At 42.7% G+C, this 25,492-nt stretch overlaps 1 protein-coding gene and 3 long non-coding RNA genes across 8 annotated transcripts in view; 1 reads left to right on the top strand and 3 right to left on the bottom strand.

Moving 5' to 3' along the window:
- Positions 1-807: 807 nt before the first annotated feature.
- LOC133264816 (uncharacterized) lies at positions 808-2,576 on the bottom strand. Its single transcript, XR_009741777.1, has 2 exons — positions 2,006-2,576; positions 808-1,905 (listed from the first exon to the last, which is right to left on the bottom strand). It is a non-coding gene; the product is annotated as an uncharacterized LOC133264816 (long non-coding RNA).
- A 9,546-nt stretch (positions 2,577-12,122) lies between these two features.
- Positions 12,123-16,617, bottom strand: LOC133264815 (uncharacterized). The gene is made up of 3 exons (XR_009741776.1): positions 16,563-16,617; positions 12,851-12,906; positions 12,123-12,743 (listed from the first exon to the last, which is right to left on the bottom strand). It is a non-coding gene; the product is annotated as an uncharacterized LOC133264815 (long non-coding RNA).
- On the bottom strand, positions 14,484-15,964 carry LOC133264813 (uncharacterized). Its single transcript, XR_009741774.1, has 2 exons — positions 15,567-15,964; positions 14,484-15,067 (listed from the first exon to the last, which is right to left on the bottom strand). It is a non-coding gene; the product is annotated as an uncharacterized LOC133264813 (long non-coding RNA).
- A 219-nt stretch (positions 16,618-16,836) lies between the features above and the next one.
- IQSEC3 (IQ motif and Sec7 domain ArfGEF 3) overlaps positions 16,837-25,492 on the top strand; it is a 103,481-nt gene continuing 94,825 nt past the window's right edge. For 3 of the 5 annotated variants that reach the window (XM_061444802.1, XM_061444800.1, XM_061444801.1), the window contains exon 1: positions 16,837-17,452. In XM_061444802.1, the coding sequence (XP_061300786.1) occupies positions 16,962-17,452 (491 nt within the window). In that variant the 5' untranslated portion in view covers positions 16,837-16,961. The remainder of the gene's footprint in view (positions 17,453-25,492) is intronic. The other 2 variants (XR_009741775.1, XM_061444799.1) reach the window with 1 other exon arrangement.

The following is a 25,492-nucleotide window of genomic DNA, read 5'->3' as shown; positions in this document are numbered from 1 at the left end:
AGTCAATTCCATCAGGAAACACAAGTTGGGAGGGGGGATCTGAAGAGAGGTGCTGTGTATGCATGGTGGCAGTGCCACTTTCAGTCACCTGTTCTGCTGTGGCAAGATAGTGACCTGGATCTTCCCACCCCCCAGTCAGACCTGCTTTTGCTCTTGGCCCATTGAATAAATAAAGCCAGATGTTTCCACCAGTCTTCTTGTGGGCTGTGGAGAGGCTTTGCACGATCTGCTTTGGTCTTAGCTGCCTGCAGAATCCCCTCTCTGAACAACTGGCTGATTCAGAGCTGCTTGGGGCACATCAGATTTTCTGTGCTTTTGCAAGCCACTCTCTGGCTAACTGTGTAGAGTGCTTAGTCTGCCTCTCTGGCTAACTGTGTAGAGTGCTTAGTCTGCCTGTTAGCTTTTCCATCACCACAATATTCATGTGCTTTCACCCTGCCCATAATCCGGAACTCTTTTTCCCTGTAGGCTCATTGCAATTATTTATACATAAACTGGTCACTCATCTGTTGTGTTGCAGCCACAAATTCATGTGCAAAAGCCAACCCTTTTAGATAGACATTATGTTTGAACTCATTTTTGCTTTTTTGAAACTGCATTTTCCTACCACAGTGCTTTTTCTCAAGTAAAAAAAAGCAAACCAACAATCCCAACCTTCAAAACGTTAAATTAATTTGCTCTTTCTCTTGCTGCAGTATCTTTTACTGAGCAAAGTCACCTTGGGCAAGTAATTAAAGCCTCACTTTCCTCACTAGAAAAATGGAAAAAATAATATTTTTCCATCTTTGATATCTTTAGGATGGAAAATGTTGCTACTTATTATTTATTACAATGTTTTACACTAAAATTTAATAACATAAAACTCAGAACCTGAAGGGAAAATGTAAAAACGAAGGTGAGGAGCATACAAAGTGCTGCTGTGGTTGTGTGTTTTGAAGATGCTGGAAATACTTCGTAGTCTGTTGGATAGTGTTTGTCAAATATTCAGGCAGAGCTGGCCGAGTTGCTTTTCCACCCTCAGGACAGGGCCAGAAAACAGATCAGATTTTACTCCAGACAGCCCTCTTGTTTTGCAGTTTTTCACATCCAAGGAATGTTTTGCTATTCCAGTTGGACATAGGGTTCATCTCACCTAACATTTAGAAGTGTTTGGAACTCAGGTTTTGCTTCAGGTCTGATGCTGATGTTTTGCTTGTAGCATTGCCTTGGTAGAACAGGCAGGATCCTTGTCCTCCTTGAACATCTGTCCCTTGTTCTGTGTGTGGTGACAAATGAGCACCTCCTCTGAGTGCATGCTAGCCATCAGTATATGCTCACAGGATGTTGAATGCACATAACTAAACCATGTTCTGCCATTTGGGAGACAAAAGCAATATGCTATGCACTCTATGCAGCATAAGCACAGTACCTGAGTGATGGCTGCAAGACTGAGAGGCTGCTGCTCCTTACCTCATATAAATTATCCTAAGGGATCCCTTCCTTCTCCTTTGACTTCATCAAGTTGGACAGGGCTTTAAGCAACTTGGTCTACTGGAGGGTGTCCCCTTCCCATAGCAGGGGGATGGAACTAGATGGTCTTTAAGATCCCTTCGAACCCAAACCATTCTGTGATGCTGTGATTCTGTAATCTGTCCCTTTTTGCCTTCTCTGCCACTCTTGTCAAATTCCCCTCCTCAACCCCTTCTGGTTCTACCTTTCCATCCCTATCATCCAAGCCTCCTCCTCACCCTGGAATCACGGCTTTAAACATCACTCGCCAGCATCACGTAACTTACTCTTCATGAGTGCCAGAGCCTTTCTGACATCCTGCGCCTGCAATGCGTGTCAGGCTGTTAAGTTCTCCAGGGCACAGCGTGCTACAATGTTTCATGCAGGGCTTGGGCTGTGGCTGCTTCTCAGGCAGTGCTGGAAAAACCCCCATGATTAAGAATAACAATGCAACTTCTTTAGTGCGCACACGAGTATCAAATAACCTGTATATTACTATAACAGGTTAAAATGGTACCTTTTTTTACAGCTGCACCAGACACGTCTCGTATTGATGCCCCTTGAAACGGTCTGTAAGGAAAGGCTGGACTGCAAAGGTCTCCAACCTAAGTGTCGCTCGGAAGACTTTTAGCTACAAATCTCAAAATGTCATTCCTAGCATTGCATCCACACAAATTTGCGTACTCCCAGTAAGTGCCTTTGTTGACTTCGAGAAAAAAAGAAAACAAAGCACGTTTATGAAATAATGGTAATCTGAGGAGAAAAAAGGTCACAAAGAAATAGACAAGAGAGTAGAAACTCCCTGGCATGGAGCACAGATGAGGACAGTGATTCCCACACATTCTTTTACTCTGCGTTTCCTTTCCACATCTCCACAGCACCCCCAGCACTGTGAGTCCTGAGCAGGGCTGACCTCACTGACATGTGAGCTCTGAGGAGAGCACAGCACATAGCAGTATGGCTGCAGGCTAATGCTTTTATTTTTGTAACCATGTATTCCTAGGAGTGTGGTAACAAGAGTTAGGGATCAAATCCATGCTTTTTGCATAACTGAACAGAGTATTCCTGCTAGGCTACCTGGCAAGAGATCAAACATCCTATACCAGGCCTTTAAAAAAAAAATAGAGAAATATGAAAAACAGCTATGGTCATAAGAGAAAAGCAACAAGTATTCTTAACCACTTAACCATGCTACTAACAGGCACAGATTACTTGTTTAATTTTAAAGTCAACACATACAAAACTCACAGAATCTGCAGCACTCTCAGACACCCTGCTATTTGCCATGCAGTCCCAGTTACCATTGCATATCCAACCCAAAAGCCAGCTATCTAAACCTTTTCCACCTTGCTTCAGACATGAACCTCATTGCTGGCCATTCTTCTATTGCTGTGATGAAGTTTGTTGGAGTTGTCACAAACTGACTAATCCCCCTTGGTCACATGAAGAGGACATTGAGGATCCAAGGATCCTTCATTCAGGGATGAATACAACTACTGGCTACTGTGTTATTAAGTCGTGACCATCATTCTTTTGGTTCTGACCACCTTAAATCATAGAACAGTTTGGGTTGGAAGGGACCTTAAAGGTCATCCAGTTCCAACCCCCTGCCATGGGCAGGGACACCTTCCACTAGACCAGGTTGCTCCAATCCCCATCCAATCTGGCCTTGAACACTGCCAGGGATGGGGCAGCCACAGCTTCTCTGGGCAAACTGTTCCAGTGCCTCACCACCCTCACAGTAATGAACTTCCTTACATCTAACCTAAACTTTCCCTGTTTAAGTATTAATTCATTACCCATTAAGCTCCTTTAGAGCAATGTGGGTGCTAAGTATTAGACCTTGTTTCCAGGTTGCTTTTTTTTTTTTTTTCCATTCTGAAATAAATAAATGTCAGCATTCTGATGAAAATCCACTCCATTCTCTGCATGGCTTTGGACATGCCTTTTTTTCCCTAATCTTCTGGACTTTTAATTACTAATAGAAAAACAAAAAAAAAAAAAGGAATTTTCAAGAATATTACTTCCTTTTTTTTTTTTTAAATAGCTCTTTTAAAAATTCGTATTTTTCAAATAACGTCTATTTAATCCAGGAACTCTTAATAGTATTTTATCTGTTTCCTACATTAGCTTCAGTATGTTTAAATGTACCTTTTACATTAAAGATTAGAGTGAAATATAACTGAAGAGAGAAAGATGTTCTATTAAAAGCCTACTGAAAATATTAATGTGTATTAAGAACCTACTGACAAATGCTTGCCTGAATAGTGACAGCAGGACACTCAATACATTTTAGGACAGACTGTTTCCAAACAGATTAATGAGGGTGAACGAAAAAAACAAACCACCCCCCCACACACACCCAACCAAAAATTGAAGTTTTCATGAAATAATTCATTTTTATTATTGTCATCATCAATTAGGACTCAGTCCTGCACCATTTAACTGTACTTTTGACACTGCCATCTACAAACATATTTCAGAAAATGATGCAATATTTGGTAAAGAAAAATGTGCACTGAAAAAATTCCTTTAATGAAAGCTTATTCCTGCAGAGTTAGTTTCAAGCTTGAAACAATTTTTCATTTTTTTAAATATAAAACCTAAATAACAGAAATCAATATTCCCCGAGACTTACCCCTGTGAGAAGAAGTCTATCATCTGAACTCTTTGCTGTTAATGGCAAGCTCCTCTTTTAGGATTTAAGGGGGTGTTCTAATGGCTGGGTTGTGTGGCTAATGGGTTATTTGATTCAGTTGTTGAACCAAAAAATGAAACCCTGCTTCTTTCCAAAGTCAACCTGAAATCACAGTTTTTATTGTATTTAAACTCCATAGTTTTAGGGTAAAAAATAAACTATTTGCTTGGTTGGGACCAAATTTAGTTCTGCCATTCTTTTTCCAGGTATATACAATAAACCCAAAGAACTGGATTCATAAAAGAGCTGAGGTATCACCTTCAGAGATGTTTTTCCAATTTCTACTCAACTGCAAATCTAGCAAAAACTTGAAATTCTTATGTGAAATATTTTCTTCCTGAATGAGCAGTGAAATACATGTTAAACATTTCCAGTGATGTTATTACTCTTGCATTTCAATCTTTCAAATGCTTTCTATTGCTGTTAAGTATTCACATGAAGTTATTTCATTTCAAAGCTTACCATATCAGGCTATTAGAATGCTTCTGTGCTGCAGGCCAAATTTCCTGGTGGTCCTTAAAATTATGCCATATTAACAACCTTGTAATAACTGTATACCAAGGTGCCATGTTAATTTCACAAGATTTTTCTCTAGAAACATGAATTTATTTTGCATCTGTATTGCAACATCAGGTCCCTACTTATTTCTGTTTCTAAGACCTACAGATATAATCTTTATTTTCATCTACAAAGCAGTAGGATATATCTCCCACTTCAGCTTTTAATTCCCCCCTCCATTTTAGAGAGATGCGAACAGGCAAAAATAATACCACGTGCAACACAACATCCATTTTAACAGTATCTTTGTCATTGTTTGACAATGAAACTACTGCATTCATTTAATAAATATTTCTAATAGTACTTCTATGTGCTAGCTAAACTGCATTGCTCAGTCTTTTAAAAATGGTAAAGTTAAGCATCAATAAATAACTACTCCAGGTTTTCTTTTTTCCCCCCTGTTCTTGGGAGAAGACAAAGGGCTTAGGAAAAAAACATCCTCAAGACTTACAAGTCTGGGGAGTTTCATATAAACTGGAGAGCATGGAAGGGGAATGCACCTTATGATCCAATGGTAAAGCCTCTTTCCTGAGAAACAGGTTACATTTGTGCACCCCTGTGGCATGTGGCATCATTCAGTCATGGTCTATGTGAGCATCCTGACCCCAGGAGCTGTTGAACAGGATGGCAGCTGGATGATGGTGTAGGACTTCCCTCTGTCCCTGCTACCTTATGACCACATACAGGACATCCAAAAAATTGGTTTAAAAATACATGAAAAAGAAGCATTTTGGCACTCCTATGAAGTTGTCCTCATTGTTTTAGATGTCCGAAATACTCAGCGAGTACATCTCAAATTCACAAATAATTTTGCATTGACTGAATATTTATATTAGAAAATAAACAGTTTATGACCAACAATTCACTACATCAATTTCAACATGGCCACAGGTGAGCACATCCACTAACATAAGCCAGGAACCAAGAATTTTGATCAGGAAGACAGGACCACAGCCAAGCTCCTAACCTCTCAGCTCAGGCTGAGCTTCAATAACAATGAAAGACATGTTCTCAGATCTATATGAATCATCAATATGTCCTTGAATTTCCCATTGAATGCAGGGTATCAGGGTTGAGCCCAGAAATCCTCTAAGTTTGTTTGAGGGAGCCTCTCTATCTATTTTTGTCTAAGTGTTTTGCTGCTGGGCAAAGGTGCTGAGCTGGATTGCTAAAAACAAGCTGCATCTCCTCTGAAGGGTGAGACAGCACAGATCTCCTCTGTCTGCAAAGCCTTGGAGTACTCCTGCCTTTACAGAGGGCAGCTGTGGATATGCCTGTGTAAGGTGCAGGGGACTTACAGACTTGACCTTTCTTTCCAGCATGCAGGGAAGTAGCCTAAGCACAGAGATGGCCAGGGCAGGTTAAGTCAAACAGCATTAGGAGCAAGAAGCTAGCTTGTAAGGAAAAAGAGTCAAAAGAACTCCGGACCATCACAAAACAACTGCTGTGGGTGGGAAGGAATATCTGAAAGAATCCAAATACATCAACATAAAGGAAGAGGAGGATTTTTTTTTTTTTGGGGGGGGGGGGGGGGGGGGAACTCAAAATGCATAAGTACAACTTATCAGAAAACAAATGAAAATACAAACCAGCTACAGGAATATTCCTTAAAATTCAAACTGGCCTGGCATTGATGGCACTAGCTTCAGTGGGGAGTAGGGCAGCACTTACCTCTTATTATGCTTACTCGAATTTACAGTTATTGAGAGCTCCTGGTTTTATTTTGGGCCTATAGTCACGCACATGGTGGCACAATACTCCACTATGTCTCTGTTACTATAAAGTACTTCATATTCTCCAGAGGGACCCTGACATGCTTGTGAGATGGGCTGATGCCAACATTATGAAGTTTAACCATGCCAAGTGCAAGGTCCTACACCTGGGTCAGAGCAACCCCAGGCACAGCTACAGGTTGGGCAGAGAAGAGATTCAGAGCAGCCCTGCGGAGAAGGACTTGGGGGTGCTGGTCGATGAGAAAATGAACATGAGGCAGCTTCAGTGTGCGCTCGCAGCCCAGAAAGCCAACTGTATCCTAGGCTGCATCAAAAGGAGCATGACCAGCAGGTCGAAGGAGCTGATCCTGCCCCTCTACTCTGCTCTCGTGAGACCTCACTTGGAGTACTGTGTGCAGTTCTGGTGTCCTCAACATAAAAAGGACATGGAACTGTTGGAACAAGTCCAGAGAAGGGCCACGAGGATGATCAGGGGACTGGAGCACCTCCCGTATGAAGATAGGCTGAGGAAGTTGGGGCTGTTCAGCCTGGAGAAGAGAAGGCTGCGTGGAGACCTCATAGCAGCCTTCCAGTATCTGAAGGGGGGTTATAAGGATGCCAGAGAGGGACTCTACATCAGGGACTGTAGTGACAGGACAAGGGGTAACAGGTTAAAACTTAAACAGAGGAAGTTTAGTTTGGATATAAGAAGAAGTTCTTTACTATGGGGGTGGTGAGGCACTGGAATGGGTTGCCAAGGGAAGTTGTGAATGCTCCATCCCTGGCGGTGTTGAAGGCCAGGTTGGACAGAGCCTTGGGTGGCATGGTTTAGTGTGAGGTGTCCCTGCCCCTGGCAGGGCGGTTGGAAATAGATGATCTTAAGGTCCTTTCCAACCATAACTATTCTATGATTCTATGATTCACCACTGCCCCAGGACCACTAGAAAAGCAATGTAGGTGTTACACAGAAGGGAAAGGAACACAAAAAAGCAATGCCAAAATCAATATTGCTTCAGTCACATTTCAGTATTTTACATGCCTGTTTTGTTCAGTTTGGTATAATACTGTTTATGTCCTGAAAACTATGCTGTGAAACATAATGTACGTTTTGAAGTATTCCCACTGCTGCTACAGCCTCAGCCACTCTGTTTCCAGTAGCTAAGGACTATATATCCATCACCTGCATGATGTACTAGTGCCAGGTTTGCATTAAGAAACAACTGGTTTTATTTAGCTTTTCCTGAAAATTAACTTTGGTTCACTTTTTAACTGACAGACTTCATTCTGCAACCACCAGAGTGGAAGAATAAATACTGTTATATTCTTCTATATTTTCATAATGTCAGAACTCACACCATATCAGCATCATCTGTATCTGAAAGAATGGCAAAAGGAGGTAAATGGAAACTGCAGACTGATGCTCCGACCAGACAGATTTTTGTGCTTGGCTTGAACCCACTGATTTCAAAATGAGGCCTCATGCACCTGCTTGCCTGGAGCAGCTTATAGGATTAGGGTCAGAATTGCAGCTACCGGGGAAGCCTCTCCCTCAACTCTGCCTATAGTTTTTTTCTTGTTATCGTCATGCTTATATCATCTTTAGTAGTTCTAATGCAGACTGATCCCTCTAAACTATGTCAGAATAGTAGAAGAGAAAAAAAAAAACCCACTTGTCTACTCTCTCCTTCTTTGTACTCTCTTTATTTTTAAATTTGTTAGGTATGATGACCTCTGTGAGAGTGCCAGATTCATTCTGGCAGGCTTGGCTGCTAATTCCTATCTACTAGGACTGAAGGACATGATTTGAATTTGGGATGTCTATTAATAATCTGTTTCTTATCTTAATAAATATTTGTGATTTGTTTATCTGACACTGATGACATGTTTATTGTAAAAAAAATGCTTATTGGTCATGATTCACATTGGTCTCTATTATTTTGGACTGTTTTCATTTTTCCGTAGGCAGCTCATGCTGTTTTATATATTCTGTCACAGTTGGTTGTGTTTTGCCTTTTTGTGCTGATCTCTGTAAAAAACACAGCACAGAAGAAATTAAAACCCACTATTTCCAAAATCATCACTCTACCACGTACATTCAGCAGTAATTTAAATGTGTATGAAACCGAGCACCAACCTGAACAGATGGGATACTTTTAAACAAATCATAGCTTAAGACAGCAGGAAATAACTCTGTCTCCTTTAGGATCCAGACCTGAAATGAAGACAGAGTCAATTGAAAGACTGGCCTTGTCTTTTGACCATGTCCCAGGTACCTACATGCTCCTGCACCATGTCATCTTTGGAGAGAAGATTCTGTTCGCTCAAGGGGCCTTGACCCAGTACCTGACCATGTAATGTGATGCTGTCCTTGTTCCTAGTAGTGCTTGGGAAGAGTGTTAGGTAAGGACAGCTGAAGCAAAGATCTGCTCCCTGCCACAGGATGATGCTGAAAATCCAGACAGGATCAAGGTGAGACCAGACAAACTGATTGAAGGGAAAACTACTGAGGGATTTTTTTTTAATGCAAGGGTATCACCTCTGGCTCAGGAAGTCTGGCTGGAAGTGTATTTTGGGAAAGTATCACTTTGTGCTGCTCCCAGTGTAATTCTCTTTTCTAGGCATCTGATTTTTGTTATTTATATGCTATTGAAGTCTTACACAGTGGATTTCAACCTGACTTTCAAGTTTTGAGTCTCCCTTTTGACCATATTCAGTATGTCTGTAACAAATATCCAGACAGTCTTGTTTATTGGGAAGTGCTTCAGATGCCTCCTCCCTCACACCTTTGTGCCTCCTGCACTTTTACTTCTCTTCCACAACTTCCACATCATTCTTGCCTGCAGACCAAATATCAGTCTTCCCCCTGCCTCAGTTCTGCCCACTCCAGTGACTAAGAACCAATGTATGCATCTTCAGTCCCCTGCCCCGTTAGTTCTCACCCATCTCCCCGTGTCATGCTTCCAAATTCACTTTGGTTCTTTGCCATGTCTCTCTCCCACTTTCCAAGGTGAGCGCTGCAGAGACTGCTGCAGAGGGAAGGAGTAACTGAACTGTCATCTCTGCATGGGATGGAAAGAAAGTGGAGTGCTGCCGTGAGCTTTGGGGATTATTTTTTATTTTCATTTTCTCTATCTTTTAAAACTGAGTGTTGTTTGAGAAGGTACTTCTGCTCACTATCTGGGAAGGTCTCCTAGGAGGCTTTTACTTGGGCCAATGAAGTAGCCAGAAAATCAGTGGAGAATTCCTCTCTGGCCAAGTTAAATATTGTAAAATTTCAGGTGCTTGTCTTGTCACTAGATTGGCTTCAACTTTTACCAAAATCCCAAGAGTTGTGAAGAAATTCACATGACAGAATGGCTTGCACCCAGAGCTTAACCTTAAGTTAAGCTAATGCATGCAACACAAAAACTAGATCTGTGATCTGCCACCATTCGACCTATCTCCTGCTCTTTATATCTGGGCTTCCAAAAAGTGTGATCTCTTCTGTTCTTTGCAAGAGGCTGTGCACACAGGGGCTCCTGCATATGGCATCAACTGCAGCAGTGTGGATGGTGGTAGCTGCCTGAAGCGATTCTGCCGTGTCCGTCAAAGAAGAGTCTGGAACAAGTTCTGTTGGTTTTGAGTCACAGGATCCTTCTGGTCTCTTTGCTCCTTGAAATTCTTTCAGACACCAAAATAGAACCTATCACAAGTCAGCATGTCTGAGTACAAGGGATCCTGTCCGTAAGCAGATCTGAAGGCAAAGGTTAACCTGAGCAGAAGCCTGACACCCAAAATAATGAGCAACAAGAGGAACACATCTGAGCAGCAACCTCTTCACCAAATATTTGACCTGCCTGTAGCTGGACCATAGCGTGTACCAGCAAGTCTGAAGGATTACCCCAAAAACAAGAAAAAAAAAAAAGACTCAAGTTATAATAAAACTGCATAATTTAAAGAGTTCATTCTGTTTAGCTTGCTAAAAATAATAGCATCGGGTGAGCTGATCAGTCTTCTCCAAGGAGAGAAGGGCTTTAGGACTAAAGAGCTCTTTAGTGGAGAAGAGCATACTCACTTCTGGGAAGTAAAAAGGATAAATTCAAATCAGAAAAATATTCCAGCTTGTCAACAATGTCAGATTAAGTATAGTGACACAATAGCAAGGAACAAGACAAATTCTCTACCTTTTACTGTCTTCACAGTAGTACCAGAGGTATTTCTGGAGATAGATTTTTATTAAACTCATGTTGCAAGCTGCATGAGATTATAGGGTACGCAGCACATCAGGCCAGATGCTTTATTGATTTGTCCTGGCCTTAATTTCCCTGAGAAGTCAGCATCTGCTCACCCCTTTTGCGTAACAGGAGCACAGACTAGACAAGCTATGCTTTCAAGGTGAAACAGGACGCCACTGAGGACCTGTAATCAGAAAGTGCTTGCTCTGTTTCAGATGGGCATTGAGTAAAGGCAAGAGGAGGCCTCTGGTATCTTCATCCTCAGTCCTGCTCCTCAAAGCCAGACTCTGTGCTCTACAGTCATACCGTCTTTAAACAGAAATCTGCAGCAAGGTGAACATTCTCTCATATTGGGGCTGCTGAACTGTTAGCTCATACTACTATCACAAAATCAGAAGCAAAGAGAAAGTATCTCATTTGATAAATCAAACAAAGAGCTGAGATGTGACAAATACTTCAGTTTCTTTCAATTTTTATTATTTTTCCCCTGGAATGCAGCTGACAAATATTTTAAACAGCTGCCCATCAGAATGGTATATTGTAGCCTTAGCAGAAATGTGTATTGTTCATGCATGCTTTTTGCTTTCTTGACAGCATTTCATTTCTGTCATTGCAGGAAAACCTTCTAGCTGGAGTTTAGACTTAACATTATTCCATTTCTTTTTTTTTTTTTTTTCTGTGTATCTTATGCAAGGTCAGATCACACAAACTTGTCCTGTCTGAAAATCTCAATGTAATTCAGTGGGACTAGTCAGGTAACCTTTGGAGAACTGAGCTCATATTCCTTTTTTTCATTTTACTGCAGTATTTACAAAGACTGAACAACTGTCAGTTCAAATAAAAACCCGACTGACTCTGAAGAAAATGTCCCTGTGCAGCATTTGCTCTCTAGAAATAATCAATTAAGTGGTCAAAGCTTATTTTCTTTCATGAAAAAGACAGGAGATAATATAACATTTAGCGACATTAAAAGGGAAAGTGCATTCTAAAGAGCACCTTGATTCCTTTTAATTTGCAGTAAATAATGCAAGGCTGCAATAGCACAGTTCAGACAGTCAAGATTTGAAAATGTGTCAAAACTACACATCAGCTAAGGCTACAATACTGAGCTTGTTCCTTATTTCCTGATGAGCAGCTGATTTAAAACAGTTATACATCATCTTAGCTGTAGTCAGCTAAGAGAGGAAAAAAACCCCAACCAAACATTGAAACTGCATCTCAGTTCTTTATGTTTGATTCACAGAACAAGGTATTTTCTTTTTGCTTTTGCTTTTGTGATATCAGTATAAATTAACAATTCAACAGCCCCAATACAAGAGAAAGCATTCACTTTCGTTTAGACCATACCACCTTGCTTTTAACTGCTGGACAGATGCAAAAGATGCCAGAGGACTCCTCTTGCCTTTACTCGATGCTCATCTGAAGCAGAGCTCCTGCCTTTACTCAATGCTCATCTGAAGCACCAGAAGCACTGCTGTTGAATCCAATGCTTTCTGATTACAGGCCCTCAGTAGCACACCGTGAGATTGTGGGCAATAAACTTTGATTGGTTTTAGCCTCATTTTATCCATCAGTTTTACAGGTGTAAGCAGACGGTGACTTGGCTTAGACTCAAGATGGTGAAACATCTCTCATTGTCTGAATATTTTGGATGAGGCCTTAAGTGAAAGAAGCCCAAGTGAAAGAAGCATTCAGGAGATGCAGATTCCCCCCCCCCCCCATGAATTATGCATGAGTACATTGTGATTGTCTTGATTCTATCCTCTGTTTTGAGATTTTTCATCTAATTCCTGCAGATTTTTTTTTTTGTCTGTAGGCTGTTTGCAAGCAGGTCTAAGAGTCTCTACTCAAGCAGTTGCTAACCTCAGGTGGGTCTGGAAATGCCCTGGCTTCCCCCTGAAACCAGAATAGAAGGTGGCAACACAAGACCATGATAGTTGCATCTCTTCCTCCCATCTTTAATTCTCTCTTCTTTACATGATTCATGTAGCTTCATTGTGTGTACTTCTTGAACTGAATGAGAATTGATTTGGTTAGAAACAAACACTGGCTGTGGGGATTTCACTCAAGATTCTGCCATAGTTTTGAGAGAGCCAGGAAAAAGGGGAGAAAAAATTAGGTTAATTAAGGTGGGTTGGCCAACATTAAATCTGCTTTTCCTTGAGTACTAAGGCCCTGACCTTGAACACATAATCTTTGTTGTATTCAGGTGCACTTATAGACAATTCTCCTTCTCCTAAAAGAAACAGAAATACATATCTTACAGAAGTATAAAATACCTTACTGTAAATTCATAAGCTTATGATAAAAAGACCATAAAGCCACAGCTGGGAACCTAAGCTATATGCCCTGCATCTCCAAATGGTAGCACTTTGGATACTGAATTACAAGGGGAAAGTTGTTACCTTGCAAGGCCTGGGTGTGGAAGATGGAGGAAAACAGAATGAAATGCAAGAAATGGGGAGAAGACTGCCTGGGTTTGCTGCAAGTTTACTTACTCCCCCCCCCCCCCCCCCCCCCCCCCCCCGAAGGACATAGAGTGTGACTGAGAGGAGGGAAATGCCTTGAACAGAATTTCAAATGGAAAAGCACAGGAAAGTCTCTACCTGTCAAAAGGCTTGAGTGATTTGTTTGCAGCAAGTTTCAGTGAGCTGCTGCAAATTAAAGGGGGATTAGGACCTCTCAGATGTTGCAAGAACACACTGCAGTGAAAATTTGTCTTCAGATGAAACAACTGAAGATGTTACTACCTTCTCTTTCATGTATGCTTCTTGGTATACCCTTATTTATGGATTCACTCTACTCTGACTGAATTAAATAGCTAAACAAATATAAAATCAGATCATGTAGTATTAGACCTTTCCATTAAATCCTGGGGCTTGATTCATTTGCATTTTATTTTGTGTTTATAATGCATGCTTATTTTAATTACTACTGCTGCACTTTATTTGTAATTGTCTGTGCAATGCCCAAGCACCTTGCTAAGTGGATAAGGGAAGCACTTTATTCCATAACAACATAATTAGTCCATTATTATTCATTATTACCTTTTTTCTGGAATGGACTGAAAAGAATCACGACTTAGAAAAATACAATACCAACAAATTATCTGTGGCAAAAATAATCTTCACCATTGTTTCCCTCTAGATATCATCTCTCCTGAAGAGAGAAGCAGCAGCATTTAGTGACCTGAAAATCAGGTTAAATGCTAAAGTTGCTTGCAATCAAGGATCTGTCCCTGGTCCAGGCCTCCTGCATGGCCTTGGGCAAGTCATTCAACCACTCTATGTCCTTATTTCCCTTTCCACAGCTACAATCCTACCATTCACTTTCTATGGAACAGTAACGCTTACTACACTAATGTGCAGAGCTTTGCAAGTGATGTATGTTAGGTATTGTGGCGGCATGATCAAAGGCACACAGTGATGGCTGGGTAAAAGAGGAGGAATTTCAGAGCTATGCAGGATTCTTGCTTACCAAGAGAAAGAACACATTCAGTTTCTTCTGATAACCTTGCAATTCCTCCTGAATGAATACCCCATCTTCACTGAATTTTCTTATTACAGAGGATTATGCAACTCTTATCTCTTGAAGTTTTGTAAAAACATCCCCACACAGTCTTTCATGTCTGGCACAAAAGCATTCTGCTGCATTTTCCTTTGGCATATGCCCTCTGTAGAAACCTTAAAGGTTAAGTATGGTCTTACCATTTTCGACCACCAGTTACTACACCCATAGAGAAAACAGGTTTCTTTCTGATTCTCCTAACATGCTTGTTTTTAGCTTACCAATCCATGCCTGTAGGCGTCTGTGTAATTTATGACAAAGATTTATTAGTAGAAACTAGGCTAATGAGGCTGGACAAGCAAATTAAAGGTGCACAAACAGTGAATGAATACATCGGGACCACTTCGCACAGTAAAAGTCACATCTTCCAATAGGCATTCAAGCACCATGACAGGAGACTTCCAAGCTGTTTTGCCCCACCCTCAGTCATCCAAACCAGGATGATTTCTCTTTTTAGTTAGTAACAACCCCTCGCTGTATACCTGGATAGGACAGTATGATGTCTATGACCCTTATTTCTTCATTGCTTTTATCAAGCTGAGCTGCAAAGGGACATGATGTCCAGTGCAAAGACAGAACTCTGTGCAGAGCTTGCCTTAAGAGTTACAACAGCCTCCACTGTTCTGCAAGATAAACAGTCTTTGCTTGAAGTCTCTCCTAACAAGGACAAGGTAGCTCTGTGTCTGTGTACGTGCATTTGTGAGCGTACCGACAGCCATCCCTGGTTGTTTCCCATCATGTACTGATGCCAAAAGCACATTACTTCCATTGGTGTCTCTGGACTCTGTTCCTATGAGGCAAGACTGAAGTGATGCTGTTCGGTAGTGTCTCTGAAAGGAGACAGCACACCAGCACGATTTCCCAAACGATCACTTTCACACTTCCTCAAATATAGCTCAGGTGTTTTCACCTCCCTTGTCTTTTTGTGCGTGCCTTTTTTCGCATTCCCCTATAACCACCTCTCACCTTGCAAAATAATACCAGTTCCTCCTCAGTCATTTCCCTGTCACAATGTTAATGACACACTAGGCAATGAGATGGAGGAAGGTCTCCACTAAAACTTTCCAATAAAATCAGAAGTGTGTGGGATATAAATGCTTTTAGTTGTTAGGAATTCACTCCAGGGTCTTTCCCCCCACCCCAGCACACAGGGGACATAAGGCAATGTTTCACAATCCTCCAAAGCCATCTCTAGGAACTTGTGAGAGAACTGTGAACAGCAGTTCTTTTTTAGGAGGAGTCTGTGAAGAACTTCTAATCCTGGTGATCCTGTTTGCATCAGTTTACATTCCCAGGGCTATCTGTGAACAGAAGAGCCTGGAAATACACCTTTCTGATCCTCTGAAATGGAGATTCTCCTTTACATTACTCGGTTCCTCACTTTAGGAAATCCTTGCTATGGTACGTGTTCTGCTTATCTGAAAAGGCAAAATAAGGGTAGTTCTACACTCAAAATCACTTACTTAAAACTTTTTTGTTTGCTTTTTGTTCTGTGACCTTGCACCTTTTGTACACTCAGTCAAATCCACTGAAATGCTTGCCTAAAACTAGGTCTGACTGCTTGTCACATATCCTGGATCTTCAGCACCCACAGTGATAGGAGAGGATACCTTTGTGGAAATCAGCAGAATTGTTTGTGGATGTACACAGGAGTTCCTGAAAGTTATTACCTTTAGCCAGGTTACTTATTGATAAATGCAATAGGAAACACACAGTTTCTCAGACCCAAGGCTCTTAAGGCTATGGATGAAGAAGAGTAAGGGAAGATGTTAAGAGATGAAGCAAAACTGTACAGAGTCTAACAGCAAAGGCCCTGCCTGTCACTTGTCTGGTGTTATTACATCCACAGCTTCACAACCCACAGCAAACCTCACACCAAGTCCTAGCTTTCTTCCCAAGAGCCTAAAGGACAACAGAGACTCAAAAGAACAACAGACTTCTAACATCCATTTTCCGTGGTAATTCCTCCTTCCCTTGGGTTCAGATTGGCCTTTTGCATGCTAACAAGGGAAGTGATAGAAACAGGACCGTTACCAACAGTGCAGTCAAACCCAGCCACAGTTATTCAACTCACTTTGCGAAAAGAAGATAAAAAGTCATCACCAGGTCACCCTGGAAAAGATCCGCAAAACCTAGTCCAGGGAGAAGAGAGAACAGAGGCTGCGAAGGGCCCGCAGAGGGGCACTACCCGCCCGCTCCCTCCCGAGGGGTCCGCTCACACCGTTGAGACCGGCGGTAGCACTCAGACACGGCCGGAGCGGCGCCCGCCCCCTCGGTGAGGGACAGAAGGGATGAGGCAGCGCTGCACCGCCACTCGAGTTTTACCTCAGAAACAAGGGCCCCAGCACTGGGATCGGGATCGGGACGGGGTCGGGGACCCGGACGGGGACCCTTTCGCTCCCTGCCCATGCCCCTCCCGCGCCTGCGCGGCCCGGCCGGGGAGCGGCGGAGCCTTTGCAGAGGGTCCCGCCCCTCTCCGCCTCCCACGGACTCGGCCGTGCGTGGCGCGCGGGGGCAGTCGATCCGAGCCGATCCGATCCGAGCCGAGCCGCCTCCTCCCCTCGGCTCCCCGCGAGCGGGAACGCGCGCGCGCGCCCCTGGCCATTGGTGGCGCGGCCGCGCGCGTGGGGCGGCTCGCCTGGTGTCGGCGCCTCCCCGCATCCCGCGCCGCTGTCGGCGGAGCCCGGCGGCCGGGCAGCGGGGCCCGGTCCCGGCAGCTGGGGCATGGAGAGCCTGCTGGAAAACCCGGTGCGCGCCGTGCTCTACCTGAAGGAGCTCACCGCCATCGTGCAGAACCAGCAGAGCCTCATCCACACCCAGCGCCAGCGCATCGACGAGCTGGAGCGGCGGCTGGACGAGCTCAGCACCGAGAACCGCAACCTCCGCGGGCAACAGCCGCACCACGCCGAGTCGCCGGCGGCCCCCGCCGAGCCGTCCCAGGGCTCCCCGGCAGAGCAGCCCCCGCCGCCGCCGGGCCAGCCTGACCCGCTCCAGCACCACCAACAGCTCCCGGCGCAGCAGCCGCCGCCGGCGGGCAAGCAGGCACCCGCGGGCCCCGGCGGCAGCGGGCGGGCTGCCGGGCACCAGCACCCCGCTGCCCAGCCCCACCAGCACCCCGCAGAGAAGGACGGCAGGGAGAAGGGCTGCTGCGCCGCTCTGCTCCAGCACAAGCCCCCCCAGGCCATCGGCAAAGGCGTCCTGAGCCGGAGACCGGAGTAAGTGAGGAGGGGGAAGCGGGCGGGCAGGGCTGGCGGCGGGGAGCAGCGGTGGAACGGGCCCCGTCCGGGCCCGGGTCCGAGAGGGGACCGGGCTGTACCCCCCTGCAGCCTTGCGGAGCGAGAGGCGGTGTGTGGGTGGGTGGGGAATCCCGCCCTCCACCCCTCCTTCCATCCCTCCTTCCATGCGTTCTCGGGGAGGGAGAGCAGGCAGAGTGCAAAGAGGAGCCAGGATGCTGCTTCCCGGAGGCGTTCGACCCGCGGTTCACCCCTTTCATTTCTACGTACAAGTGTCTATGGTTCATTTCAACCCAGCCGTGGTGCTCACAGGCAGCATCGTGCCCTCATTGTCTGTCATAAATAAACAAGTCTTGGATCAAAGGCGACAGCAGCATTGTGACAGCCTCTGTTTGCCCTAACTCGCAGCTATCTGTCAAAATACCCCATCCTCCCTGGAACAAGCTGGGGCTTTCCTGCTCTTACTGATGCGAGGGGTCTAGGGTATGCATTATATAGCACACAGTGTATATGTGTTCAGAGAGATACAGATGTTGTATGTATGTTTGGCATTTAGGATGCTTATCACACTTGTGTGTGGGTTGTCTGGGTTCTTTCTTTCTTCCTTTTATTTTCTTTTGGTGAGTGGCACCTCACACTGATCCAGCTCTTCAAAAGGACAAAGTATTTTTTTCCTGGTCTCTCCTTTTCAGTGAAGAAAGCATGCCTACTAGTACTGAATGCTGATAATGGTCTGTGTGCATGCATGTATAGTAAACAACGATGAGCGTTCCAGCACTATAGGTAGTGGAAGAGCCTACTATTGAGGTGTAACATTTTCTGGGATCATGTACCCAGTATATGCCACCAGCTCACCAGCTGGTAATTACAACTGCAGTCAGCCTTGTGATAATCCCCTTTGTTTAGGCACTTTGAAAGCAGGGGAATGTTTTCTGGTTGGACACCAGACTTTGTGAAGTTAGGAGGAGAAGGGGCTTAGTTTCTGATGTGGCTTCTTTTATGCAAGAAAGAAGCTAATATAAGTAGTAAAACTAGATTGGAATTCCTTCCCTGGAATGAACTCTGTTGTTTTGGTTATAGTAATGTCAAAACGAATGAAGACAACAGCACACTGTATAGCCCAACACATCTTCCTTGTCTCTTTTGACAATTTAAATAGAAGGGACCCTTTTCTCTCATGTTTGCTTTGAATCCACAAGCGCAGCTACAACATGGAGCTGGATTTTCAGCTGATGCAAGTACAGTTACACCACTTCATAGCAGCTAAGCTCTGTCACATGACTCTATGAAAATCAGTGGAGAAATTACTGTTGAAATAAATACTATTAAAGGAATATGTAATGTCAAGGCATGCTTGAATCCCCAAAGGCAGATCCATATTTCTAAAATACTGCACTGTATGACTCAGTTTCACAATCACAACTTGCAGGGACTGGGCTACTCAAAGTATTAATACAGGTAGTAAGGATTTGCAGGATCTGGCCCTTCTTCATCATGCAATAGATGGAGTTTTAAAAATACGTTGGACCAGATTCTGAACTCATGGTGATTGCTGTACACCCAGAACACCAGAGTTTAAGTCACTGAAGCCAAAACAGTAAGAAACCCACTTAAAAACACATAATCAACCTCTTGTTTTTTTTTCAGTAGTGAATCCCTGCAGTGAAGGCTCTGTTAGAAACATTGCATCAGCAAGGGCTTTCCTTTCTTCTGAACAGAGTTTCTAACAAACGTCATTACACAGACTGAAGGATCAATTTCTATGCATAAGTCTAAAACCCTCCTTCTTACCTGACCTTTTTCTTTTGCAGTGGGGTTTGACTGGGAAAGAACTGTAGTTTTTTTTCTTCATAGTGAAGTGCTCATTGCTGGTGCATCATGCAATAATCTTTATATTTTAAGTACATAGATAGATGGATGTGGATGGAACCTTTATGTGGAAAGTCAGGGCTGCTGCTGGGGATAACAGAGCAATCCCTGCAGCGTTCTTCACTCGGGAAGATTAAAATAGACTGCTTCTGTTTCCTTCTATAGCTTAGGCAAACCAAAAGCTTTGTATAGGAAAGGAATTATGACGGATGCAAAACAGTCTATGTTTCTCACTCCTGCAGGTCATTTACCCAACCCCTCTCCCCACTGACTGTATATACCGGGTTTCATCCTCTCTTATCTTTGACTGTTAGAAGGAAATGAAACCGACTGCAAAATCTAACTTAAAGGCAACTTGGATGGAGGGTGGGAATTGTGACCACCCATTGACAGCATGCCCAATATCCCTTATGATCCATCTTACCAACCTGAGAGTTGTATTTTTGCTTTTGTGCGACAGCAGGGGACATACACTTGAATACATACACAGACTAGGTATCTGCACTCTCCTCCTTCCACCCCACATCTGAGCATGCTTTTCCCTCTATTATAAACCCTGAAATTCAGTGTTATTTAATTTTCTTTTCTTTTAGCTAAGAGCATAGGAACTGACTCTTCACTACAGAAAATGGCCACTCTAAACAGAACAGAAAGGATATTTTAGCATGTCAGGATGCAGTGGCTGAAAGCAAGGGTTAAAGCAGCACCCAGGCAGTGCCCTGCTGTCAATGCCCAGTAATGGAATTTCCTCTGCCTCTCAGAAAACAGGAGGTTCTGGCAGCATGTTTAAGGGTACTTGTGCTCACCCTTCTCACCTCAGACACAGCCCAGAGATTTTGCTCATTTTGAGCTACGACTGAGGGTTTTTTTGAGCCCAGCTAAACCTCAAGCCCTGAATAGGAGCCCTGAATTTTGGACATGTGTGACTGTTCATGTCAACCAGGACAGTCTTCTGTAAGGGGCTCGGAAGAAAAAACAGCTGAAGCACCTTTTTAATTTTAAATAAAAGTTCAGTGTTATATTTATTGTCTGCTTTTTTTTAAAAAAAGGTTAAGTTTTCTTTTTCTAAAGCCCATATATACATATATATATATGTAAGAAAGCCTTCATTTTAAAAGGGAACAAACCCAAGCCTATCTCTAGAAAGGGAACAACTCCGGAGTTATGCAGAGGCCCCCTAATTGTTGCTGCGTGGTGTTGTGTGAGGAAGGTAGCACTGAGCTTACCTATGAAAAGAGAGGCAAGGAGGAAGATTTTTGCAGAGATCCTCAGCAAGAATTTGGCTGATTATTATTCCATGGCATCTGTCTCTTTCTACCTTAGGAGTCTATTGCATAAGCACCTCAGAGCTTTAAAAACAAAAAAATAAGGTCATTCGTCATGGAGTGTTTTGCTTCAAAAATACAGGTTGCCGAATTAGCATAGCTTAGATCACCCTTACTAGGCAGACTCTTGTCTTAAGGGACCATCCCAAAGTGTCATCAAATCCCGTGAGTATAAATTTTCCTTCCCTTCTTTATCAGAATACTGCCTTCTTTACCCATCCCCAGTTCCCTTTGTTGAGTATAAGGGAAATGCCACGGGGTTTAGCAGATTAAGTCTAAATGGCTCAAATCCTGCTGGTTTTTATCAGTAGAATTCTCACTGTGAGCTCTGCCTATGGAAGGACTTCAGATTTTGAGCATGTGGAAAATTCACTTTGATAAATACAATTAGAATAATAGCTAATAATCCATTATAGTTCCTTCCATCAAAAGACACGTGCCATTTACAAACATTCTGCATTGAGGTGGCATTGAAGTCTTCTTTTGACTGTCTTGCCAACAGTGAAAACAAGGCATAGAAACAGTATTTGTTTAGCATGACATGAAGCATCTAAGTACTGCCTTTAAACTATTAGCCACTGTTTGCTCTACAAGGTAATCTCCTCATGCAAAATAAGCTCTTAGAACTCTTGGAAGAAATGTTCTCAAATCACATTTTCCCAGAGGTCTTAAAGCTCATTTGGGTATGCATTGGGCTGAACACTATCTTCTTTTATTTTATCTTGGGTTAGTTTAGGGTGGTATTTTTTATCTGAGTAAAGAGGCAAGTTTAAAAGACAATGTTGAAGTCACTTAGTTGCTGTTGTGGTCTGAGGCTGTTTGCAGTATTTTTGTTTAATTTCAAAAGCTCAATTATGTAACTTTAAAATGAAGATATTATGCAGAGGTGCTGTTTTCCATATTTTTTCTTTTTAACTATGCATTAATGTTCTATTCTATGGATTATCTCCAGGGTAAAAGCGTAGACAAAATCCCACTGATTTCAATGGGTACTAACAATAACTATAAATATGATGGCTTTCTATTAACATATTTTGCTATATTTGCGCATTGCACCAGCACAAAAAAAAAAACCAAGCGGAAGATCAGAACAACTCTGAATGACTTGTGTACCCCAGATACCTGTTCCCTTCAATTTGGGTGCACAAGGAATGCTACGTTTGCCCACTCTTTTCATTCTTTCAGATTTCACCCAGCCTATTTAAGGGTTTAACTCCCTTGAGCTTTCACACACCAGAAATAGTTGCATTGGTGCTGCCCTGGGTTCTGCAAATCCCTGCTAGCAATGTACTGTTTCAGCATATCAAGTTATTTGGAGTCGAGTGCTGTAAGCTGGTTTCAAATGGCAGAGGTCTGCATTGGAATATCTACACAGATGCTAAAGCCCTGCTCAAATGATTTTGAAGTAAAGGGCATAATGAGAGGAGAGAAGAAAGCAGAGTGTTTGTGACTACGTCCCATCTAAAGATAAATCCATACCAGTTCCATTCACATTGTAGTCAGTCTACAACATACTTCCTGGCATGAACACACCTGCATCGTATCTACGTCAGGACCTGTAAAGGCAGAGGAATATGGAATTAAGGATTCACAACAATATTTAAGAAATAACAGATGAAGAGAAAGATGCAAAAGGTCTCAGCTTAGGAAGGATTCAGGTTGAAGCTCTAGGTATAAAATTGCTGAGTAAAGACAGCATGAGAAATTCCACCCACAGAGATAGCACCTCAATATAGAATCACAGAATCAACCAGGTTGGAAAAGACCTTTAAGATCCTCAAGTCCAGCCATTACCCCAGGACTGACAAGACCACCACTAAACCATGTCACTGAGGGTGATGCTGTATAAAGTCCCAGCCAGAGCAATGCAGTGTCAAGGCTCAAAATACTACTGTGGGAAATCTCACTGGTGGGATGGAAACACCTGGAAGGAGTAACAAGGAATCTGTGAGAAATACTGCCTACTGGTGCTTTGGGCAGATACTACATATGTATCTGTGTCCTGAGCCCAGTTAGAGCAGGACCTGTGAAACAAATACTTATGCTAATCTTTTAACAAGAGAAGCCAAAGGCTGAAAGCAACAGCAAAAAGGTGAATTTTTTAATGCTTAAATAAGGAGGGATGCAAATGCATTATTTTGTTTTTCTGACAAGGTGGTGATATTTTATGTCACTCAGGTATATATTCTGTTGCAGCCAGGCTGCTCTTCTCAGGAGGCAAGGGTACCTTTCTTCTGTATGCTTTGTACTGCCCCATTTGATGTCATTTCCCAGGCAGATCCAAGGTAAGCCTCTGTCAGAAGACTTTAGGAGCAGTGGGCTCACATGGCAACACTGTTAGCATTCAGACGAATTCACACGTGGCTCTTTGGAAGAGCTACTTATGGAAGAATGTTCCAAATGAATAGATATTAACACCCTTGAGAATTCCTGCCAGGGACTCAGTGCCAGGTGACTCTTGGGCTGGCTGTCCTGTGCATTGCAGCCTATGCAGTGCGGAAGTACACCCGTTGTTCTGAGACTGCAACAAGCAACTGATACTTCCATGTCCTTCATAAAATGATGTGCATGCAGGAATATACAGGTTAGGCACGGTTCATACAGTTTATGTGTGCAGCGAGTGGCTACTTATATAAGGCACAGACTGTACACGTTCCCACCTACACCACGCTTGAAGTTATTTGCACTTTTAGTCAGGGTAACCCAGATAAATCTGGCCTTCTTGGGCTGCTCATCTAGCCCTTAGATGGTGCCAGACCAGAACTTGTCAGCTGGAAGTCTGGTCTCCTGTTAATTACGGTTTCTACCTACTCATTCAAAAAGAGTGTTCATGTAACAAAATGAAATACGTTTCTGTGAGCAAAAATACCTCTAGACAAACAGATTTAGACATTTCCCAGTTTTATTTTTTCCTTCCGCCTTGGAATCCAAGTAGAAACAGTAAAAAAAGATCTACTGTCTCTCTGCCTTAATCTTTCTGTATATAGGGTTTATTCATCATCTGCCTTCCTGTTATTTTCCCTATAAATCCCTTGCTAGGTTGCTTCTTTTCTCCTTTTTTCCTAGATCAGCAGTGGTTTATTTATCCTTTTCCATCCACTTATGAAACCTTTTGTTGTTTCTCCCTGCGGAAAACATAGAAAGCCAGAAATATTCCTCTGTTTAACAGATGGAAAATATTTCATTTGTTATAAAATTACCTGTAGCCTGTGATCATTACTTGGGCCACATTCCATGGAACCGTGCAAGAGGAAATAAGGAAAAAGTAAAGAAGAGTAATTTACGGAGACAGAGCCTGAAATGTGACCATTTTTCCTTTAAAACGAAGGAATTACATATGCATTTTGCCTTCAAAGAGGTGTATCTTGAAACAGACTAGTAATATCCTTGTATTCATCTATTCTGGAGTTTATAATTTCATTTAGCTAAAAATTGGTGAAAAATGAGAGTCTTGATATTGCTTTTGTTCTGCCCAATGGCTCTGTTTAAGATCTCTCAGAGCACTGGACAGTCTTAAGATCAAAGTTTAATTCCTCCTCATTTTTTTTTTTAACAGACTTGTGATGTCAGACAGTCCCTTTCATCTCTATGTGTTTTAAGATCTGTAGCAAAGCAGCTGGAGATCTATTGTTACAGATAATTGTGGGCAGATAGATCAGGAACGATCCCTTTTATAGTTTTCAGCACAGGAAGTGGCATAAAGCTCCTGTCATGACTTGCACTGCTGACTGCAAGGCAATATGTATATTTGCACATAGAAGAGAGAATGTATTTGCATGAGCATTCATCTACAGTAAGTGTCTAAGAGGAAAGTTGAAACAGCACCTAGTTTCTGTCCTTTTTACATACAGAAAAGCAAATTGCTGGAGTAAATCCGTGTATCTTTACTGACGTCAGTATAGACATGACAATTTACATCACCTGAGGATCTGTACCGGATTTTGTGCATCTGTCCTCACACACAAATACACGTACATCCACTACTGTAAATGAATGCTGACAACAGCAATGGATAGCAACTCATTGCAGAAATAACTGTGAACAATGAGAAAACCATTAAGCAGCATTTTGATTCTTTGTGTAATAGGTTTGTAATGTTTTCACATGGTATTTTAATGTAAACTGGTAAAAGGAATTTTGTTGCAGCAGGGTTATAAAGACGTATTGGATCTGTTTGATGATTTTTTTTTCTTTTCTCTATCTTGTGCATGCACCTTCAGTCTGCTTCTCACACAGGTATTATTTTTATTGCTTTTGCTAAGATTATGCTTATTGATCAGCTGTTATCTTCAGGTACTCTGAAGTTGCACTTTCTGAGGAGGATAGAGGTGGATCAGTACTTCCCATGATTAGTCACATCTAAGATGGAACATTTTGGTGGATCTGATGTGATTTTTAATAAGAAATTAGATACGGCAAACCTTATCCTTCCTCCTTCTTCTAGCTGAAAACAAGGGAGTCTCTGAGCTCCACAGCTAATGAAGCTTGGCTTCCAGGAGATTTGTGCCACGGTTACATTTTCTGATGCCTGACACGATGTGAGGTCTGATCTAAGCTTCTCCTGGTGTTGAGGCTTGTGTAACATCTCTCTCCAACATGGAGACTCCTGTGTGGAGCAATGGCTTCAGTTCACTCAGCAGACTTTCCCTCAGTGGAGAACCTACAAAGTTCTCTCTGTTGCACCCTGCCAGCTATTTTCATGGAGCTTGTTAGAGATTAGTATCTCTGAGATCAGTTACTCACTCAAACTTGGTTGAAACTCACAGTGGGATCTGCAGTTACAAAGTAGGAGCCAACATAGACACACACACACACACTGAGGCAGGAA

This window comes from Pezoporus flaviventris, unplaced genomic scaffold (assembly GCF_033815535.1).
Source record: "Pezoporus flaviventris isolate CSIRO_AGI_PZ_B2104156 unplaced genomic scaffold, CSIRO_AGI_Pfla_v1 ptg000002l, whole genome shotgun sequence".
NCBI lineage: Eukaryota > Metazoa > Chordata > Aves > Psittaciformes > Psittacidae > Pezoporus > Pezoporus flaviventris.
This window is presented reverse-complemented; position numbering and strand designations above follow the sequence as displayed.